Here is a 16,147-nt window from a genome sequence, read left to right as displayed (position 1 = left end):
GCGCACGGGGTCTCGGGGGGGGGGGGGCTGTTATGCGGCGGGTAGCCGCGCATCGGCGGCGATCGGAGAAACACGCAGCTAGCAAAGTGCTAGCTGCGTGTTTTACAAAAAAAATTATTCAAATCGGCCCACCAGGGCCTGAGTAATGTCCTGCGGCGTTACTGGACGAGCTGGGCTCGTCCGTAACGCCCAGCAGGTTAAGTGTAAACCCAATTTCTCAACTCCAACCCCGCGGGCCTAGAATTCACTTTCTACCAACATCCCACTACCATAGACTATCTGGACCTTACACTTTACATTGACGAAAACTCCATAAAAACCAAAACTTTCTTCAAACCGGTCGACGCTAACAACTACATACTTTGACAGCTTCCACCACAAACCATGGATTCGAAACACACCCTATAGCCAATACCAGAGAATTTTCAACAATTGCACTGACCTGGAGGATTACAGAACACAATGAAGAATCCTCACAGATAAATTCAGAACGCGAAACTATCCCAACAAATTAATCAAAGATGCGAACAAGAAAGCAACCTTCCCATCAACCGCAACTAAAGTTCCCGCAACCAAGCCCACGGAAAATGCCCCCAGATTTATAACCAAGTTCAGCGCTCAACACGGCCAAATTAAACACATCCTTAAAAATAGATAGGCGATTCTACTGCAGGACCCCTTTTTACTACCACTTTTACCAAAAACCCCAGCTCTAACCTTCAGAAGGGCACCAAACCTCAAAAACATCTTAGCTCCCAGTCGTTTACATACCGCCGGACCACCAGAAGTACCACTCATAGCACCCAAAGAACTATGTTCCCATCCCTGTAAGAGAAAAAAGTCCCAGGCTTGCCAATTCATTCACTCTACAACCAATCATAAATCAAATACCACCAACAATATATATCCAATCAATAGTCGCATCACCTGTACGTCCAGATACGTCATTTACGTTATATCTTGTCCATGCAATCTACAATATGTGGGCCGCACTTAGGGCTGTACGGTTTTTCGGTTATAAACCGAAACCGCGGTTCTTGTGGAGACGATCTGGTGATCGTCACTCTCCTCGGTTTTCAGACAGCTGCCCGCTGTCTGTACGCTTGGCCCGCCTACCGCTGCGCCGATTGGGCAGAAGCAGTGAATATTTATTATGGTTAATAAGCCGGGCAGCGGGGGGCGGATCCACTCGAGTGAGCGGCACACAGCTTCACCAATTGCTGGATAGCAATGAAATGACTACAGCGGTACGCTTTGTATAGCTGTACGCTTTGTATAGCTCCGCCTACCGCTGCAGTCATTCCATCGCTATCCAGCAGTTGGTGAAGCTGTGTGCCGCTCGCTCGAGTGGATCCGCCCCCCGCTGCCCGGCTCATTAACGATCATAAATATGCACTGCTTCTGCCCAATCACTGGCTCTACTCGGCGCAACGGAAGGCGGATGCTGAGAATCCATCAGCAGCTCCAGCAAGAGCCTCTCTGCACTGATCCGTCCCAATGACCAGCCTCCGTGTCACGTGTCAGAAGGACATGAAAATCCAGCTTGAAAAGAGATTGCGCCCTGTCTGCGAGGTAACATATATCCTGATAAGGACAGTGTGCTTTGCTGTATTGATGTGTATTTTAGAGAACTGCTATCCAACATTCTTTCAGCATCTACCCCTTTATTGTAAAAGGGTACATTCTAAGTACTCCATGTGGGTAACATCCTCTTTGAAAAAAAATCGTGGAAAAATCAAAATCACAATTTTTTAGAGAAAAATCGCAATTTCAATTTTTACCTAAAATCGTGCAGCCCTTGGGCACTACCCAATTGGTACGTGAAAGGGTTGGACAACACAAACGAAACATACTAAAAAACTATCCACTCCACAGTCTATCACGGCACTTTACATCTGATCACCACAGCAATCCGAATTTATTCAAGATTACACTTATCGAAAACGTCGCCAATGCAGGTCCAGGTTCTTTCGAGCTTTTAAAAAAAGAGAAATGTACTGGATCCAGAACCTAAAAACCCCGACTCCAAGTGGCTTAAACGAGCAGCTGCAGAAACTTTACTAATAATAACTACTATTACTGGCTTAGCTATTTTTATTGGTCCTCTCTTTTATCCCCCCTCTCCTCTCCCCGTTTATCTTTTTATTAATAATCTTCACCTCAATTCAATGTAATAATTATGAAAGGGGGATCTCTGCACTATACGCATACATTTCAGGCAGCACGCACTGTCATTTATAGCATGACATACCCAGAAAACTTGACTATGAATGAGCGCAGCATTCCCAAAACCAAGATGGCGCCTGTTGAACTTCCGGGTAGAGCCGCGCATGCGCCAATCCAGCTCTTCCGCCCTCGCCCTGACTGCCCCGCTCTATCTCAGCCTCAGGAGCTAACTCCGATTGGCTAATTAAAGGCCCACCACCCAATTAACCACCACATAAAAAGCACTTAGAACGTCAGCCCCGCACAGAGGCGCTAAACTCAATCACCCATTGCACAAGGTAAGGTCCCCTTTTTACTTTTTACTATGAACTTCAAGCACTTTTCTGTCAAACTCATTAATGAATGATATGTAATAACACTGTACCCTTACCACTTTATTGAGAACTTCCTTTAGAGATCCCATTTCCTTATATAGTCGTGTGTGTGTGTGTGTGTGTGTGTGTGTGTGTGTGTGTGTGTGTGTGTGTGTGTGTGTGTGTGTGTGTGTGTGTGTGTGTGTGTGTGTGTGTGTGTGTGTGTGTGTGTGTGTGTGTGTGTGTGTGTGTGTGTGTGTGTGTGTGTGTGTGTGTGTGTGTGTGTGTGTGTGTGTGTGTGCGCGCGTGTGCGTGCGTGTATTTATACATATCGGCGAAATGAATATATTTGAACCAATATAATTATACGAGACATTTTCTTCTTTATCAACTGTATTATGTTCCACTTTCAACAGTCTGTGTCTGATGCATATAGGGATAATTGAAAAAAAGTGAACCCATTTCAATAGTTTTTAATATCTCCTCTGTCCCACAGTTGTGATACTCCTGTTTTATAGCCTGATGAAGTGGGATATGCCCACGAAACGCATTGCACCAATTTGGAGTATGTAAATAAATTATTGTCGTTAGAAAAAAATCAACTTTGTCTTGTGTTGGCGTTGCGGAGGTAAGTCCTCCACTAACCTCCCTCGTTTTTAACCTCTGGTGGAGGGGATTTGGCCCCTTTTTCTTCCAAAACTACAGAGAGCGACTTCTTAATCCTGAGTGGGGACAGATCTAATTCTCCCCACCTGCCTACATAGTGGTCACCTAGACGGTAACCCAGACTTGTGAGTATATCTTACAACCATTTTCTCACCCTACTTAACCCAGTACATACTACTACATATCGGGCTCTCGGTGTCGTGCCCCCCCCCCCCCCCCCCCTTTATTCTTTCCCTTGCAAGCCTTCAGTAACTGGTTCGGTACATCTCAATGTGATGACATTTCAATGAAATACTGTTTTACTTCATAACAACCAATTAACTTTTTTCTTTATTAATCATTTAGCAGCTTCAATAAAGTTATCTAGTTTGAGATAAGTGCACTGCTTTTGGCCTCAGTCGGCAGAACTCGCTGTGCTGTAAATTCTTTGGAGGCTTTACTCTTGGAATGCTTTGATATCTCGCCACTGGCATAAAATATAGAAACTGAAAGTAGAAGTTCTCTATTATTGTCTCACACTGCACCCTAGTGACAAGTGGCCAGAAATATACATTATAGCAGTACTAATTAAAAGCAAGAAAATGTAACAAATAACCTCCCACCTCTTGTTTCCCCCCATTCCTTTAGATTGTAAGCTCGTAAGGGCAAGGCTCTCTCCCCCTTTGTGTCTTGGAATTCATTGCATTACACATTTTATTCGTCATGTTACTTTTATCACTATCATTACCAATTTTGTATTCTGTATTTTGTATCGTTTTGTATTTTGTCACCAATTATTTATTTTTTATATTGGTGTACAACATTGTCTGTATTATTATGTATCCCATTTTCGTTTCTTACTTTGTACAGAGCCACGGAACATGTTACCACTTTATAAATCAATAATAATAACAAACAAGAAATAACAAAATGTGCTTAAAGCGGAATATAACTCTGCATTTCAACTTTGCTCTAAAACATTATTTACAGCATATTATATGCAACCAGCATTTTTTTTTACTAGACCAGCATTGGAAGGGTTACACACAGAGCTTTAAGGCAGGGAACACACTTGACAGTTTTCGTACGCGTTTTCTGCACAGAAAAACTGAGAACTCATGATAATCAATTGGCTAGAACACACTTACTGAGTTGTTTGCACGCAGAAAAAAAATGACATTCTGCATGATGACTCAGCACATTTTGGCAGTTTTCTCTGTCAATTACATCAGCTGCTGTGAAAAAACGCGTGCGTTTTCCTGCATGGAAACACACTTAGTGTGCAGAAAAAGTATGCAGAAAAATGCGCGCGGAAAACTGAAAGTCAAGTGTGTTCCCTGCCTCAAAGTTCTTTGGATAGAAATGCAGATGCATCCGAAGTTTAGATGGATACATTTAACTAAACAGAATGTAACAAGTGAGGAATGTTACACACTCTTTGGCTGTCCTCCAGCTCCTGCACAGTCAGAGAGAGTGAGTCACATTTAAGTAAACAAAATATATCTATCTAAACTTCAGCTGCCGGGAGCAGTTCTCTCCAGGAACTTTAAAGCTGTGTGTGTAACCCTTCCAATGCTGGTCTAGTAAAAAAAAAATGCTGGTTGCATATAATATGCTGTAAATAATGTTTTAGAGCAAAGTTGAAATGCAGGGTTATATTACGCTTTAAAGGAATTGGCCTAGAGCACTTGCAAGTCACTAAATAAATTGTCTGCTAAAGGGTTAACTTGCAATGAAAGAGTTGACTGGGTTTTTTTTTCTTACAGTTGAGGTATTAGGTCTAGATATATCTCAGTTGTTCACATTTCGCATCATATTAGCTAAAAGTGATTTTTGATTGATCTTCTTATGCTAAAGTTTTTTTGTTTCTTTTTATCTTGCAGGGCCTTGGACAGGTTTCACGCTGAGCGGCCATGTTGGGCAAGGACGGATAAAGACCTTCAGTACTGGAGGAGGAGAGGCCAAGATTTCAGTGTATTGTTTAGCCAAGAGGAAAATGGAGCTGCAGTGGGAAGGACACCTTTGCCAATAGCTTTTGATTTGAAGAGGAGATGTAACATCATTGATAAAAATGCTAAGGAATGTCACAACAGTGTCATCGAAAACGTAGTGAAAACAAGAAAGAAGGTTGCAGTGGGGGTAAGGACAGTAGAGCAGCAGACCTCAGATGGCAGCTGTGAAAAGATAGAAGAATTAGTTTCATCTAATTCGGAATGTAGTTCAGTTTTGGGTAACAGTAAGAAGACAACACAAGTGATTTCCAAAGGCAGTTCTCCAGAAGGTTCATGCCACATGGCTATAACTTCAAGTTCAGGTGAAAGCTCTTGCGTTGAAGAAAATAAAACACAGGATAAGGACAGTTATATTGTACACCAAGACGTTAGCAAAACTTCCTTTTCAAAACCTAAATATTGTCGACCCTCCAAACCACCATCATACGAAGTTCACCAGCAAACATGGGGAGCTGTGGATATCAACGACAGCAAAGATAATCAACAAAAAGATGAACTTAACTCGTCTCCTAAACTTCTAGATCCCCCCAAGGAATCTTGTGCTCATGACTCAGGCATGGAACCCCCTAATTACATACCTCCTCCATCATACAAGTCCCCACCTATTCTGCATGCAGCCAACAGACCTTTTAAAAAAGTGCCTCGATCAAGTGACTGCGTCCGACAAAATGTTCCAACTGAGAAAACTAGCACAAGTGACAAAAATCCCGCCTGTTTTCTTGGACATAATGGTCCTTTCACTAAATCAGCCATTCACAGGCACCCAGAAAACTGTAAACACGCTGTACAATATATTTCCTTTAATGATCCCCGTATAAAACATTTAGCTGTTGTCAAGGAGGCCGAAAAACACAACCTCAGTAAAAAACACTCTTCCACAAATGATCCTTCTAGGGTTGAACATACCAATCAGGAAAGTAACCTTCGCAAAAGAGAGCAAGACAGTGCCTTTATACATCCAAAAAATGTGGGACATCACCACATAAAAAGAGAAGGTATTAAACACAAGCAATGGTTGCACATCTCCATCCAGGATCAACTGTGTTGTCCGCTACCTGAAAACAGAGATGGAGCTACAGCTTGTAGCTTGCCAGAGGACAGTGAGCCCAATCATAAACTGTCTTTGAAAAAGACCCACTCTGACAGTGCTTGCGAAACAGTGACAAAAGTCAAAAAGTTTGAACCCGAATCTTTTGTTTTCAGCAAAAAGAGTTCAAAGAGGAAACTCAATGAAACAATATTTTGCTTGGTCTCGATTCCAGTCAAACCTGACTCTAGTCCATCTGATATATGCAAGAACAACAGCCGTTTAACAGACAATACAGACAGGATGAACATGTTAAAACACAGCAATGCGGGTGTCCCCGAGCAAAGGCTTTTAAGCACATCTTCCAGTGACTTGGAGCTACAAACACTTACAGGAAACCTGAACAATAATACAGAGTTACTAAAACAAGCCCAGTTCAAAACAGAGGAAAATAAACAAGCAAATGACCTCAGATCTGGTGAACTTCAACATAGGGAGTTGACATATTCTGGCTCTTGGCCAGGTGACCAGTACAAAGATCAGCAAACTCAAACAGTTGTAACGGACATAGAGATCCCGCCAGTCTACAATGGAACAAAAGAAAGTGAACTCTCTCCCAGAGTACCTGAAATGAATAGGTCAAATATATTTGGTATTAAAGGCCAGGTAGGGTTTGCACCTTCTAGTAACAGTGCATTTTCAAGGACATCATTGTTATTGACCCAGATACCCAAATTAGAGCCAGTTCGTGAATTCTCCATTCCCCATGTAGATGGAAAGGAAAAATGTACTAAGAGTGATAAAAATGAGATTGAGGTAGAACAACCATGCAATAAAAAGGAGTTGTTTGGTCAGTTTCTTTTAAAACCTGTTAGTCGGCGCCCTTGGGATGCTATAAGAGAACTGGAAAGTTTGAACAAAGAATTTCAGGAACCAGAAAGTAGCAGTGAAAATGGTGAAAAGAATGTGGTTAAAGAACCTAGTAAAGTGATTCAGATGGATGTGACTACCACAAGAACAGCATTAAGGAGAGAAATGTTGAGCAATACTAGGCATATTATAGAGGTGGAAGAGGTGCCTATGTTTGAGGTCCTCCAAAGTAAGTCTGAAAATTGGTGTACGGAAAAGTTAACCTGTGATGCTTGCGAGGGTAGTCCAGAAATATGCACATCTTCCCAAGTAAAAGAAGCAAACAATAAACCAGGAAATCTATCAGATGGATGGTTACCAGGAGAAACTAGACCGCATGTCAAGAAATCTGGAGATGCACTTTCTACAAATGTGCCGGTAAACACCAAATCAGATCAAGAATCTCCGGAGCCAAGTCAAGAAGATAAAATGGATCCTACTAGTAAAGATTCTTCATTCCGCCATTTCAAAGAAGACAAAACCTGTTTTGACCACACATTTTTTGATGTAGTGAAAGTTAGTTCAGCAAAATTTGGACAAATTGGTGATAACATGCTAAGGAAGTTGTCACTTGCTGACAGAAACCATGGGCGCTCTGTTCCTGACCTGAGCAAGCATTTTGTTAGCCCAACTCAGAATGGAGACTTTTTTGAGGAGCACAACTTCCTGGACGTTCCAGAGAATGAACCTCTACATGAGAGAGCTGCTAGGATTCTTGGAATTGAAGTAGCAGAGGATTCCTTAGTGTCAACCGGCAGCTCTGAAGCCCAAAGTCCAGAGAATGTTCTGTGTTTTAGTGGAGGGCAACCAGAAAAAAATGTGAGCCGTAAAGTAGCGGAAATTTCATTTTCTACAAATGAAACGCCAAGGGTTTTCAAGAGTGTCCTTCATTTGCCTGTAGACAATGAGCGAAGTGTTGAAAAATTAAAAAACCTGGATCAATGCCAAGAGCCATCTTTTGTGTGCCAATCAGTGTCGGAACTGAATGAAACTAACATTACCCGTAGTGCGGAGAAGAGGTTAAGAAACACATCAAAAATGATTGAAACATTACAGGGGAAACTGGCATCCACACCAGTTCGCACTGCTATAGACCGCCTCGCTCGCATGAAAGAAGTTGATTCTGTTTCCCGAATGAGGCGGTTAAGCATTAAAAGCACAGACTCGGGCGATGAGTTAGATGAAGAAAAACACATGCATGTAATGCATGATGGAAGGACCAGAAAGTTCTCCATGGGTTCGATTTATAAACGAGTGATCTCCCTGGATGAAAGTATTCTCATAACACCAAAAGGCAAAGATAAGTTAGAATTATCTAGTGCAGGTAAGACAATTTTATAGATCATTGTAACTTTTTTCCTTATTTGTTTTGTGTAGCTTCTCCATAGATGAAAATGTTTTAACCCATACCTTGACTTGTTCCATTAGTTATGGTGATGCTAAATCTATTTGCCATGTTACTAAGCAGGAAGAAGTGTTTAGTATGAGAGATGAGGGATGCTTCTTCTGTTTGAACCTTGCCACACTGTAAAGAAAGAGACCATCTCAAGACCAAGTACACCAACATTAACAAAGACACTTGCTACCCCCATTTGATTGTAAAACGTAAAAAAAAAATGTTTTTTACTTATTCAGATGTGATGCCCACATGACTGCTTCATCCATTTTCCCCATGTCCTTAACTACTTAAGGACCATGATAGTTGAAATCTATGCCCTGTTTTGATGGCTATCTGGCCGGCAGGACGTAGATTATAACTCACCCACACTGCGCCCATCCGCCGTTTTCGTCGATCTCGCTGCTGAATTCCCACCATCTCCCGCCACAGCTCACTCGCTTTTCCTGTCTCTGACGGCAGAGCCCTGTGAGTGGGTCAGGAGACTATTTCATTGGCTCCTGGGCCTATCTTTAAATGTAAGCAACTCCCATTGACTTACACTGAAAGACAGGGCCAGGAGCCATTGAAAGCAGCTCCTGATTGGCTCACAGGAACTCTGCCGTCATAGAGACGGCAGAGTGGGTGGCCCAGGTTCCCAACATCCAGCAGTGACAGCAGTTGCGGCGGGTATGTGCAGCGATTCGTTGGGATTCTGCCGCTTCTGTACCAGCAGTCTCTGGTCCTTAAGGGGCAGAGACCACCGGTACTTAAGTGGTTAAAGTGTACCTGTAAGCAATAAGTACACTTAAGGGGTACTCACTTTGGGATGGGAAAGCTTCTGGATCCTCTCCATCCTTCTCCACCAGCCCAACCCCTGAAAATTGTAGTATAAGACTGAACAGAGGCGCCAAAAGTATAAAAACAGTATTTAAAATATTAAAAATTGCTTAGGAGGCAGTGGTGGACTTACCTCCCTCAAGCAGACACAAGAAGCTGTGTGTTTCAACAAAAAGTAAATTTATTGGTACACTCCAGGGTATTGCTTACAACGCATTTCGCAGGTCTATACCCGCTTCATCAGGCAGTAGAGGTAGGATCACACAGCACAATGTCAGAATCACACCTGGCACCTTTGTCTTAGGCGCCAGGTGTGATTCTGACATTGTGCTGTGTGCTCCTACCTCTACTGCCTGATGAAGTGGGTATAGACCTGCGAAACGCGTTGTAAGCAATACCCTGGAGTGTACCAATAAATTTACTTTTTGTTAAAACACACAGCTTCTTGTGTCTGCTTGAGGGAGGTAAGTCCACCACTGCCTCCTAAGCAATTTTTAATATTTTAAATACTGTTATTATACTTTTGGCGCCTCTGTTTAGTCTTATACTACATTATATATCCACCCTTGGTGGAGGGGGATACCCCTTTTTCTTCTTCACGTCTACAGAGAGCGACTTTTTTAGTCCTGAGTGAGGACAGGCGAATCTCCTCACCTGCTTATACAGTGGTTGCCTGGAGGTAACCCTGGTTTGTGAGTATATACATTACTCTTCATTATACCATTTGTCTTGACTTACTACACTATATTGGGCTCTCGGTTCGCTCTTTTATATATTTGCACTAACCCCTGAAAATTGCTTGTCGACAGTTTGCGCGTGCGCACTAGCAAGGCCCAATAAGGCCCATGCTATCTGCCCAATAGTGTGGACCTGATTGGGCTTTGCTTTTTCCATCAAAGCCCGAGCAGGTCTGTGCTACTGCTTAGGCACAGTGCGGCTGCACTTCGGGGGTCCCGGCCCGCGAACGGCTTGCTGGAGGAAGATGGGGAAGCCTTTTGAAAATCCAGGGGCTTCCCCTTCCAAAGTAAGTATCTTGTTTTTCTCCCAACTAAACGCACAGGTTTACTGTAAGCCCTTTGTAGACTACACCAGCAGTCTGAGGCATTATCCACTGCTGCTTTAGGACCCATTCACACTAGGGCGATTAGTGGGTGATTCCCACTAATCGCCAAAGTGCTAGCGCTTTTTAACCATCTGGCAGTGATCTCACTGCCGCGATTGCCTCTGATTGCAAGCGTTTTTATGATTAATGGCAATCCTGTTGCCTGCAGAATTTTCTCACGATTCTGGAGTGACCGCAATACAGTGCTTAAAAAAGTGCAGATCACAATCGTCGGGAATCGCGAGAGTGTACAGTGAGATTATCGCGCTAATCGCGGTAAAATTACCCATGCACAACGGTTCAGACACTTTCATGTGTAAATGGGCCCTTAGAGATGAATGGACTTGCTAGCCAGTAATGCAGCACTGCTGTTCAAGAGTTCGAGAAAGCAACAGAACAGCTGCATAAGTGGTAATTCTGGACAGAAACTTGGGTGCATTTATATATATATATATATATATATATATATATATATATATATATATATATATATATATATATAAAGGTAGGCATTAAGACCTGAGAGTTAATATAGCTAAAAATGTCTATTGAAAATGATACTCTACTTATCTTGAGAAATAGGCAATGGTTCAACTCTACACATTTCACAGTTTAGTGTTGTTTCAGTCTCCTTACCTTGTTTATGTGCGTAGAAATGTTGACTTCACTATGGTTGCAACAGACACAAATTGTCAAAACTGCTGCTGGTCAATCAATTTGCTCAGCTGTGAAAAATACTTATCAGTTGTTCCTATGCTGGGAAGTTATTTGCTCATGCAGTAAGAGGCAACAACCATAAGGCCTCGTTTCCACTTGTGCGGCGTGCGTCTGTGAGACGCACGCCGGCACTGAGCGGGTGGGCGGGATCGCAGGTGAATCCCATGAGCCGTGCCATGCACAGCTATGGGAATCGCATCCTCCGGCGCAAATTCTGTGGGGGATTCCGGCCGAATCGCTACCGCAAGCGATTCGGCCGGCGGCGCCATTATCCCCTATGGCAGAGTTTCCCTGTGTGATTCATGTGCGGGGAAACTGCGGAATCGCGGCGATTTCCGCGATAGTGGAAACGGGCCCTTAGATGTCTATACTGCAAACAAAAGTAGAGATTCCAGGTTTGAAATACAAGTAGTGTAGATGGTAAGTTTTCAGTATTCATAGCTGCCTGTAAATTGAGATGGAAATTTAATTTTAATAATGTTCTATTGCGAAAAGGGTTATGTAGCACCAATATATATGTATTGGTATACAATATAGCAATATTTCTAAACAACTGTATTTTTTATGGCTGCTATTGTGTATGTTTCCCTGTCCCGAAGCATTAGGAGTCAGTTGGCACAGTTGGTTGATGATGTCCAATTTTGTAAGGAAAGTTGATAAGGAAGATAATTAGAAATAATAATGGGACAAAAGCAAAAGTTACTCATTTTTCGTCCTTACTAGGGACTCCATCATGCTGTTTCTGTTTTTGTTATCTTTCACTCTCTGGCATGACTAGGCAGTACAGACCACACTGCACATCACCATTATACCTTATACCACCATATAGCTAGAGAGATATTTCACCTATCCTTGATATTTGGAGTCATGGTGACTTGTTATGTTCTTGTGGGTCATGCTACCCAATTATGTTCTTTAGTAATGCTGCCTAATTGCTGTTTCGCAATTATGTCTGATTATGTTAATCAGGGGCCATGGTGCTTAATTGATTTTTGGGAGTCACAGTACTTAAAGGGGCACTATGGTGAAAAATTGTAAAATTTAAAATATGTGCAAACATATACAAATAAGAAGTATGTTTTTGTTCCAGAGTAAAATGAGCCATAAATTACTTTTCTCCCATGTTGCTGTCACTTACAGCAGGTAGTAGAAATCTGACAGAAGTGACAGGTTTTGGACTAGTCCATCTCTTCATGGGGGATTCTCAGGGATTTATTTTCAAAAGCACTTAGTGAATGGCAGTTGTTCTGTCCAACTCCCAAAACACTGTGTAGCAATCAGGGAAACTGGCCAGCATCATTGTTTAAATCGTTTTTAGGGAATATCTTTATAAAGAATAAAAGCCTTGCTTAGAATCCCCTATGAAGAGATGGGCTACAGGGGCGTAGCTTGGGGGGGGCGGGGTAGGACATGTGCCCCCGGGCGCTGGGTCCCTAAGGGCGCCCGTCGCCCAGCCGTGCAGTGTCTTTTTTTTTTTTAAATTCTCCTAGTACCTCGCTTCGCTGGCATGGGCTGGCCGGGATCTCCCTGTCAGTGACATCATTCCGGCGGGGGGCGGGGCATGATTGCCACACATCTTACAGAGCCGTCCAGTTCTGCCCCTTGTCTCAGCCAGCCAATTGTCGCCCAGCCTCTTTCCTTCCCAGCCTCCTCTACTGTCCCCGCTGGTCAAGCTCCACCCCCTCTGTTTGCCTCAATAGGCATGGACGTGCATCAGCTGCCAGCATTAGAGTTACAGCCAGAATTACAGAGCAGCTAATTAGTGGAGCCCAGCAGTGCAGCGTTCCAGCACAGGAAGGTTTGATCTCTGCACTCTTCTCTTGCCTGTAGTTGCTGGCTGCGTTGTTGTAACCCATCCCCCCAGCCCTCTGCCTGTCATTCAGTGTTCCTGTCAGCCTTCCTGTCTGCTGGGACACGCTGATCACAATAGATCATCGTGGAAGATGAGGAATTTACTGCAGACCCCACTCATAGTCCTCGTGTAGCAGAAGTAATGTCTGGTCACTACTGCTGATCTGCATACATGCTCCCTCTGACCAGCTGTGACATGTTAGTTTTTAGTGTTAGTTTAATCTTTAGTCAGCTTTCCTCCTGACACCATTTCCTCTTCTTTATTTCTCTCCTAACACTAAAGGTGGCCATACATCTGTAGATTTGGTGGCCGATCAACCATCTGATTTTATAATTATCAAATTAGATGAAAATCTTTGCCAGCAAAAGCATGCTCGCTCGACGATGAGGCCGTATCGTCCGGACATGCTGGAAAATCTCAGGCTGATCAGGTGCATGGAGGTAATGGCATGTGATGATCGCAAATGATAAATGCGATGGAAACCCCCAGCCACTGTCCTCCCCTAATGTACATGTACCCCCCTAAAGCCCCGTGCATTTATACTTTTCCTGTCTTGTGTCCGATACTAAGTCCGCACTCCTCTCCCGGATTTGCGCCCCACGTGGTTGCCAGCGTATTGTATGCAGGGCGCGGGTGTGATGTCATGCTATAACACTGGCAGCCGAGTACGGAAGAGGAGTGCAGACTTAGCTGCGGACACAAGACAGGTAAAGTATAACTGCAACGGGACATGGGGGGGGTACATGTACATCAGGGGAAGACAGCGGCCAAGGCGGCGACACAAGGCTGATTACCAAAAGATTTAAAGCTCAAACTGATCGAGAATTAGCCTGCGGTTTATGGCGGCCAACAGATCTCTCTACGATCAGAGAGAGATCTGTCTGTTGATCGACTGGCCACCAAAATCTGGCTAGATGTATGGGTACCTTTAGGGCTGGTTTCCATTACGCTGACATGCGTCTGGCGAGACACACCGGAGCTTGCACTGATGTGAGTATACACCAGAATCCCTGCAGCTGGGCCATGCATGGCTATAGAGATTCAGATGCATGCAACAGAAAACTGCAGCATGCCTACCAGAATCGCACCAGCAAGCAGTTCGGACAGCATGCAGGTGTCTGAATAGGCAGCCTTTTCCAGTCCAGCTCGCATGTGGGCAAATGCTGAGTATTTCGCTGTGGAAATGTGCCTCTAGCAGGCACTAGTTTAAAGAAGCATGAGATGAGACACGTGTGTTCTCATTTATACCTACCTGGGGCTTCCTCCAGCTTAGTCCATGGGCTCCCTCACTGTCACTATGATCTCCCGCTGCCGGTAATCAGACTACTGCCCATATCTGACCCTGGCTGCTCACTCCTTGATCGTGCTCCTGTGGCAATGAGTGTTTTGCCCCTGCATAGTTAGTTAAGGCTTATGACAGGGCTTCTGACCATGTGAACACAACCAAGGAGGCATGCGACCAGGTCCACACATGTGCAGTCGTTCTCTAGTTTCTGACTGGCTCAGTCAGTGTAATACTGCCTGGTCCATGTGCTTGCGGCACTTCTGGGTCTCAGTCGGCTCACGCCCCCACGTGGTGATGCATTTGCGAGCACAGACTGGGGGTTGCTAAAGTAGTGCAGCCTTGTACCCACACTATGCTATGAGACGCTGCGCTAGTAGGAAGTGCTCAGGAGCTGATTGGCCAGTCGCAGCTAGGCTGCTGATTGGTGCAGGGGAGGTATTTAGGGTTGCTCCTTGCTATTTCAAACTGCCCGTGAAAGCATTAGCTTCTGCTAAGTGGGTGTGATTACTCTTATTGGAATATCTGGTTACCGACCTTGCCTGTTATTTATTCTTCTATTTGACCGCTGCCTGGACTGAATTTCTGCTTGGAACTGACCCCTCTGTGATTGCTGCCTGGTTTGACCCCTTTGTGTTTTTGATTATCCTTGGATTGCCGCTTAGACTAACCTCTGCTAGTACTTGAGCACTTTTTCGTCTGCTTTCGTCTTGTGTCCTACGTGTATGACCCTTGGCTGGCCTGACCTCACTATGACTATGGTAGGGGATTAGATTGTGAGCTCCTCCAAGGTCACAGTCCTACATAATGTCCTACCATATTATTATTATTATAGTACTGACATCTGCAGCACATTACAGAGTACATAGTCATGTCACTGACTGTCCTCAGAGGAGCTCACAATCTAATCCTACCATAGTCATAGCCTAATGTCCTACCATATTATAGTTTTGTTACTCTAGCTACCTAAAAGGGAAGTGGGGGGGCTCTCTTGCTACCTAAAGGTGGCCACTCTGGTTACCTACGGGGTGGGCTCCCTGTCTGCAGACATAGTGGCCTCCATGACCACGCCCACATTCTGATATATGACCACACCCATTTTCTCCAGGGCAGGGGCGCAAAAACTGTCTTTGTCCCCGGGCGTTCAAAACCCTAGCTACGCCTCTGATGGGCTAGTCCAAAACCTGTTGCTTCTGTCAGATTTCTACTACCTACTGTAAGTTATAGCAACATAGGAGAAAAGTAATTTATGGCTCATTTTACTCTGGAAAAACCGTACTTCTTATTTGACTATGTTTACACCTATTTTAAATTTTACAATTTTTCGCTGTAGTGCCCCTTTAAGTATATTATTTAAAGGTCAGGCTTTCAAATTGTTTTTGGAGGTCAGGTTGCCTAATTATGTTTGGGGTTCATGGTGCCTAATCATGTTATTTGGGGTCATGCTGCCAAATTTTATTATTTAAGGTCATGTTCCCAAATATTTTATTTGGAGATTTGAATTAAGGAACATGGTTAGAAAGTATGTTGTTAAATGCTTTGTTAATTTAAGAATAACATTACTACAAAAAAACATTTTTTTTGTCTGGCATGGGAGAAGGTCCATGGCAAAGGGGTGACACCATGAGTTATTGCACTGGGTGAAAAGAACCTTAAAGCAGTAGGATTAGCCATACTATGCCAGGGGAAAAAAAACACATATACAGTATAAGTAGATAAATACTTGATCTACTTACATAACACATGTATTGTACTGTCCACATTTTGATTTCAGTGAATGTTATATAGTAAATTAAGGTTAATTCTGTTCCTGGTGGGAACCATGTCTTTTGCCCACAGTTTAGGCTAAATCCTGATGTCATTTCTG

The 16,147-nt window shown here is 43.6% G+C and overlaps 1 protein-coding gene across 7 annotated transcripts in view; it reads left to right on the top strand.

Annotated features, from left to right (window-relative positions):
* JCAD (junctional cadherin 5 associated) overlaps positions 1 to 16,147 on the top strand; it is a 210,018-nt gene that overhangs the window by 172,200 nt on the left and 21,671 nt on the right. For all 7 annotated transcript variants that reach the window (XR_011020755.1, XM_068235711.1, XM_068235710.1 and 4 more), the window contains one exon: positions 5,048 to 8,436. Coding sequence is in view for 6 of the 7 variants with exons in the window: in XM_068235711.1 (XP_068091812.1) it covers positions 5,048 to 8,436 (3,389 nt within the window). In the remaining variant the exon portion in view is untranslated. The remainder of the gene's footprint in view (positions 1 to 5,047; positions 8,437 to 16,147) is intronic.

Source organism: Hyperolius riggenbachi, chromosome 5 (genome assembly GCF_040937935.1).
Source record: "Hyperolius riggenbachi isolate aHypRig1 chromosome 5, aHypRig1.pri, whole genome shotgun sequence".
Classification (NCBI taxonomy): domain Eukaryota; kingdom Metazoa; phylum Chordata; class Amphibia; order Anura; family Hyperoliidae; genus Hyperolius; species Hyperolius riggenbachi.
Note: the sequence above shows the minus strand (reverse complement) of the source record. Positions and strands in the feature narration are given on the sequence as shown.